The 6,444-nt window shown below is 51.1% G+C and overlaps 1 protein-coding gene across 1 annotated transcript; it reads right to left on the bottom strand.

The window, feature by feature from the left end:
* Positions 1-4,769: 4,769 nt before the first annotated feature.
* Positions 4,770-6,206, bottom strand: RAB42 (RAB42, member RAS oncogene family). The gene is made up of 2 exons (XM_054571514.1): positions 5,932-6,206; positions 4,770-5,193 (listed from the first exon to the last, which is right to left on the bottom strand). The coding sequence occupies exons 1-2, from the start codon at positions 6,204-6,206 to the stop codon at positions 4,770-4,772; spliced, it is 699 nt and encodes a 232-aa protein (XP_054427489.1).
* Between the last annotated feature and the right edge of the window lie 238 nt (positions 6,207-6,444).

Below are 6,444 nucleotides of genomic sequence, written 5' to 3'. Positions count from 1 at the left end.
AGGGTTTCGCTCTCTCCAGAACCTCCGGATGGCACTGGGTGACACTCTCAAAGAATATTCTGTTAGCGATATCAAACTACAGAAGGCCTTTTGCCAAGTTCTGACAGTAGGCGCTAATCACTGACCTCAGCAGCCAGGAAGAAATCCAGAATTTGTTTTGACAAATTTGTCCTCCATTGAGGACAGAAGGGGATGAGGGAGTTTGGACAGTTTAATGGAAAGAGCTGGGGGAAGAGTCAAGAGACCTCAATTCTTAATCAGCTGTATGACACGTAAGTAGCTTCTCAGTCCTGTCCTATCTGCATATGGAAAAGACTTGATCATTCAGCAAGAATTTATGAGCTGGGCCTGGGCCTACAGGGTGTTACTATGATGAATGAAAACAGGGAGCCAGCCTTGGCCAGGCAGCTCAGTTAATTAAGAGTGTCATCCTGACGTGCCAGGGTTGCACATTCAGTCCCGGTCAGAGCACTACAAGAATTAACCAATGAATGCATAAGATAAGTGGAACAACAAATCCTCTCTCTCTCTCTCTCAAATCAATAAGTAAATAATGAAAAAAATAACACAGGAGCAATCCTATGATTGGATAAATATAAAACTTCACTGTGACAGGGGCTGCAAAGGAGAGATTCACAGGGCGGGGGGAGAGAGTCTGACCAGCTGAGCCATAGTTTGAAGGATCCGCGTAAAGGTGGGGATCTCTTTCAAGGAGCAAGAACTGCAGGTATGCCAGCCCTGAGGCAGTGTGTTGCGGTGAGTTGGGCCACATCATACACTGCCTTGTAGGCCCCCTAACGAGGGGGGCTTTACCCAAAAAGTAACAGGAGCCTTTGCCACTGTGGCTCAGTGGTTGGAGCATCCATTGTCCCTGTAACCAAAGGGTCGCAGGTTCAGTTCCTGGTCAGGGCACATACCTGAGTTGCAGGTTCGTTCCCTGGTCTGTGTGCATACAAACCCTGGTCTGGGAGGCAACCAATCGATGCTTCTCTCTTGCATCGATGTTTCTCCCATTGATAGTTCTCCCCCTTCCTCTCTCTAAAAGCAGTGAAAAAAATGTCCTCTGGTGAGGATTTAGAAAAAAGTAACATAAACCACTGAAGGATTTTAAGCAGGAGCACAACATGGTCAGATTTACATTTTGGAAAGATCACTAGCCAAGCAGTGGAGAACAGATACAGTATATTGCCATGTATAATGCGCACTTTTTGCCCAAATTTTTGAGGGAAAAATAAGGATGTGCATTACACATTGGCATAATGATTACATACCATGGGTATAATAATCCCATGTATAATATGCACAAAAACGTGGGTGCACGTTATATGCAGGAGCACATTATGCACGGCAAAATGTGGTAGACTGGAGGAGGAAGCGAAAGGGCAATCGTGGAAGCAGAGGCTCACCGGAAGTCTGCTGCCTAGATTAGCATGGCAGCAGTAAGGTGGAAAGAAGGGTTAATTTCAAAAGTTTAGCCCTGGCTGGTGTGACTCAGTATTGAGTGCCGGCCTGCAAACCAAAAGGTCGCCAGTTTGATTGCCAGTCAGGGCACAAGCCTGGATAGCAGGCCAGGTCCCCAGTGCAAGAGGCACACACAATCACATCAATGTGTGTCACCCTCAGGTCCCCAGTGCGAGCGGTGTGTACCCTCTCTCCCTCCCTTCCCCTCTCTCTGAAAATTAAAAGAAAACACTTAAAGGCCTTGGTGACTGGATGTAAGGGATTCTCTGATGTGGAGTGTGCATCTTGCCCTCTACCTCACTAAGCTAAGGAACCTCACAGGGCTGCTGCAGGGTGAGTAATAAGCAGCTAGCAATAGAATAGCTCACAGTGTGGTAGGGGTTCCAATAATACATCTAATCTTCATGACAACCCTGTGAGACAGAAACTATTCATTACCTCCACTTGGCAGATGGAAAATATGAACATTCCTGGAGGGAGGCGGCTGGGAACAATGGACCCTGCCCTGGGTGGGCCGGGCATCAGATTGGTTGTCCAACACTTGGCCAGGATTTTGAGAGGGAGAGGTCAGTTTTTTTCTTCTCTTTCTCCAAGGATGTGGGAATTTGTCTTGAGCACCTGACAACCAAGTTCCCACCTCCATCCCCAGGATTAGCTGTTTATCTCCCAAACGAGCTCCAGTGTGAGGAAGGTCCTAGATCACAGACCAAGTTGAAGGTCACTCCCTGCTTCTTCATTCTAACACTCAGATGTCCACTAAAGTCCTAGAGAAAGCCCAGCTCCTACTTGCTTTGGGTTTCTCCCTTCTATTTACTGGCTTTGTAACCTCTCTGGGCCTTAGTCTCTATATAAGTAAAGTGGAAAATTAAAGTACCTACCTTTAGGAAGATACAAAGGAAGAGCTGTCAGTCAGTCCTAGCAGCTGTTTCTTTTGCCCAGATCTCTCTGCTTTTAGCTTGGCTCCTCCTCCAGGTCCCAGCTCAAAGGTCATCTCAGCAAGGCTCCCCCACCCCCGCTCCTAAGGACCCCTGTCACTCTTGGTCCCATCTCCCTTATCTGTGGTCTTTAAAGATTTTATTTATTTTTTATAGAGAGAGGGCAGGGAGGGAGAAAGGGAGAGAAACATTGATGTGTGAGAGACACATCAAATGGTTGCCTTGCATGCCCCAGCTAGGGGTCTAGCCTGCAATCCAGCCAGGGTTTCTCTGTGGTCTTGATAGCACTTACCGCAAATAGAAATAGTTTGGTCCACTTATTTATTCATTTTTAATTTATTCATTTCTCTCTCTCTTCCACTAGAATGTCAGCCCCAGGAGGGCAATTCTGTTAACCCCAGAGCCCAGAACAGAGCAGTGGCTCATGTTTAAAAATTTGATGAATGAATTGCCCTGGCTGGTGTGGCTCAGTGGATGGAGCTCCAGCCTGCAAATGAAAGGGTTACCGGTTCGATTCCCAGTCAGGGAATCAGTCAGTCAGACCAGTGTGGGTCAGTCAGGGTACATGCCTGGGTTGCGGGCCAGGTCCCCAGTAGGGGACACACGAGAGGCAACCACATATTGATGTTTCTCTCCCTCTCTTTCTCCTTACCTTCCCCTCTCTAAAAATAAATAATAAAAAATAATAAAATAAAAATTTGATGACGGAATAATAATGTGATGTAAAGTGAACAATTCCCTCTCCTGGTCCAAACTTTCCTACCTGTGAAATGGGGGTGGATAATCATGCCAACCTTGCCCCGTTGTCATAAGGATGAGTGAAGACTTTTTTAAAGGAGGAAGCAGGGAGAAGGCAGTGCACAGGGAAACCTCACCTGGCCCAGCTGTCATGGAGAAAAGCTGAGAAACTCACCCTAATTGAAAACATCCTAAGAACCCCAGGACGGAGGGATTACCTGTTACGGAGAAAGAACCTGAGGCTCAAAGGGGTGAAATAACTGGCTCCAGGTCACAAAATAAGTTAAGTGGTCGTGCTTTTTGCTGTGGCATCTGTCCATGCTCTTCCTATGCTCACTGGCACAATGACATCCTCAAGACACCCCCTCTACACCTGTTGAGATTGTTCTCAACATAAATACCATCTCCTCCAGGAAGGCTTTGATTGCTCCAGGACATTCCCTGTGTAGGAGTTTCTGTTGCACTCTGTGTAGGAGGTTCCCCAGAAGGTATTTACAGTTGACCATTGAACAACTCCAGGGTTAGAGGTGCTGACCTCCTGTGCCGTAGAAAATCTGTGTGTAACTACACCTGGCTCCCCACACATACACATACACGATTCCCAACCATGCAGTTCACCCTTGAATAACATGGATTTGAACTGTGTGGGTCAGTTGGAAAAATGCAGGTATAAGTGGACCTGCACAGTTCAAAACCATGCTGTTCAAGGGCCAATTGTATTAGGGCATTACTGAGATCAATACCCGCTTGGAGGAGAAAAGGAAGAGAGCAGGATTGAGCAGAGGAGGGGAGGATTTATCTGTGATATAACAACAGTGGCTTCAGTGGATCCCATCATGAGTGATAAAGCAGGGGTTTGACCTTCAGACTTGTTGGGACAAGAAGGCCAGGCCTTTGATTACTCTTCCTCCATTAGATGGACATTGGATGTGGGCTGCACCTGAGGTGTGGGGCGTTCTCGGAGAGCGGGGCTCCTCGTCCAGCAGCACTCCCCGTAGCTGCTGTGTCAGGTGGGGATGGAGGTAAAGAGGAGGCTATAAATTCTTCAGTCCTGCCTCCCAGATCCATATCCAGCCCCTGGCCTTGGACCAGAGGCACTGGGCAGCAAGAACCACACCTTAATCCCATCTCAGACTCATCCAACCAAGCCTGAGGAAGCTCCAAGCCCAGCTCCACCTGAAATTCCCTGCACCCGTCCTCACCTGTGCATCAGCGTACAAACTCAGCGTCTCTGTGTCCCAGCCCAGGAACGCTGCTGGAAATGGCCATGTCCCAGCCAAGAAAAGAAAGCAGTGATGACAGTTCAGGTCATTCAGTTCTCAGCCTGTGGCAGGTTCTCGCAAGCCTATCCCGTCTCTTACCTCATTCATGCACCGCCCCCACCCCACCCCCTTGAGGCAGGGTGTTTTATGAGGAAACAGGCTCAGGAATAGGAAGCAACACACCTGTGTCTAGACCTTTCTAGTGGAAAGGAGCTGAGCTCCAGGACCCCAAAATCCACGAGTCGTGACTGTGCCAGGATACTGTTTATGTGAACCCTTAGGGTATATCCTGCCATTCGCCTTTTGGAGAGATACTCTCTCCATTTCACCAGCACCTGAGGTTGGCACTGCTTTAACCCTTTCCCTCCCAGAGTCAACACTGGCATGGGCCTGCGCGCTGCTTCCTGCTGGGGTGCCTAGGGCTTTGAGTCTTGTTGATGAGCCGAATGCCCCCCCAGTCCTCCTCCAACTTGATGTTCCCCTGCTGCAGGGCTTGCTGGATGGCGTGGGCGAGTGTGTCGAAGGCCAGGTCCACATTGCAGTTATTCTTGGCTGAGGTCTCCACGAAGGCCATGCCCAGGGAGGCAGCCAACTCTTCTGCCTCCTGAGCCGAGACACAGTGGGTGCTCTGCAGGTCACTCTTGTGGCCAACCAGCAGGAAGATTGCTTTGTCGGGGCCCTGAGTGGCCATGACCTCCTCGTGCCAATGTGGAATGTGTTCAAAGGACTTCCTGTTTGTCATATCAAAAACCAGCAGGACACCCACCACATTCCGGTAGAAAGACCTGGTGATGCACCTGATGGGATTGGGGAGTAAGTTGGAAGAGGCTTATGTCGTTCAGAAGCCCCCAGAGGCAGAGCCTCCCCTGCATCCCCTGACAGCCTCCCTTCCTTCCTTACCTCCTGCTAGAGCTCATTTCACACCCTTGCACTTCTGTTCCCAGGCCCGTCTCTCTCCCAAGACACTGTGTGCTTCTCAGTTGAGGAGGACCTTTGATTCACATCCTCTCCTGACCATTCCTCCCTTCCTGGAGGAGGCCTAGCATTTTCTGGATTGAAGGTCTGCTTCCCCATTCTCTCTCTGGCAAATTCCTATGCATCCTTCAAGGCCAACACAAATCTCTCCTCCTTTCCCATCTCCTTACTTCCCCCTCTGTGCTCCCGTGGGTTCCCCCAGCACCCACATCATTTATCCCTCCAGGTTTAAATGGCAGGTCCTTCCTCCTTGTCCCCAAAACTGTAATGCTCCTCTGGGGGCGTGGTGGGAGGGACGACCAGGTCTCAACATCTGGCTCAGAGGCTTGGCCCACCCAGCTGTATTTGTAAGTTGAATGACTCAAGAGTGAAGGACCCGAACTCCGGGGCAGGGACACCCAGACCTCTACTTGGGCCCCTGGGGCTGACCCCTCTCCCCACTCCACGGCCAGGTAGACCGGCATTGATCCCGAGCTGAGGTCCCTCACCTACTCATTTCTCCCTGTTCTCTTCCCTCCTTCTTCTACGTCGCATCCACAGCACCCTGCCCCGCCCAGCACCTGAAACGCTCCTGGCCCGCGGTGTCCCAGAGCTGCAGCTTGACCCACGGCCCGGCTCGCAGCTGCAGCGTGCGGCTGTAGAACTCGACGCCCACCGTGGGCTCCGACTGGGGCTCCGCCTCGGGCGCCGGGGTCCCGAGCGCGCCCTCCACGTAGCACCGCAGCAGCGACGTCTTGCCCACAGCCGCGTCCCCCAGCAGCACGATCCGAAACTGGTAGCGGCAGCCTCCCTCCTCCATGGCCCGAGTCTCGCTTCCTCCGGGTCTCGCAGTCATTGTCCGGCCCCGCCCTGCCCAAGTGGCCGGTTAAAGTGGCCCTGCCCCCGCCCAACACGGCCCGCTAAGCCACCGGCACCGGCACGTGGGCGTCTGTGGAGCCTGGCTCGTTTTCAGCCCAGGGCGCCTGACCCCGGGGAAGCTGCCTGGTGGAAACCCCTAAGTCACTTACTCTCTGAGCCTCAGTTTTCTCCTCTGTAAAATGAGGATAATGGTAACCCCTACTTCACGGGAAGAA

This window comes from Pteronotus mesoamericanus, unplaced genomic scaffold (assembly GCF_021234165.1).
Source record: "Pteronotus mesoamericanus isolate MK-2021 breed Mesoamerican mustached bat unplaced genomic scaffold, CSHL_Meso_final contig_221, whole genome shotgun sequence".
Lineage (NCBI taxonomy): Eukaryota > Metazoa > Chordata > Mammalia > Chiroptera > Mormoopidae > Pteronotus > Pteronotus mesoamericanus.
This window is presented reverse-complemented; position numbering and strand designations above follow the sequence as displayed.

Bases quoted from the DNA above. Each gene is read 5' to 3' on its own strand.
- RAB42 (XM_054571514.1), bottom strand. From the start codon at position 6,206: ATGACTGCGAGACCCGGAGGAAGCGAGACTCGGGCCATGGAGGAGGGA. The intron at 5,194-5,931 runs GTGCTGGGCGGG...CAATCCCATCAG, and splicing joins GCGGGCCAGGAGCGTTTCAG to GTGCATCACCAGGTCTTTCT.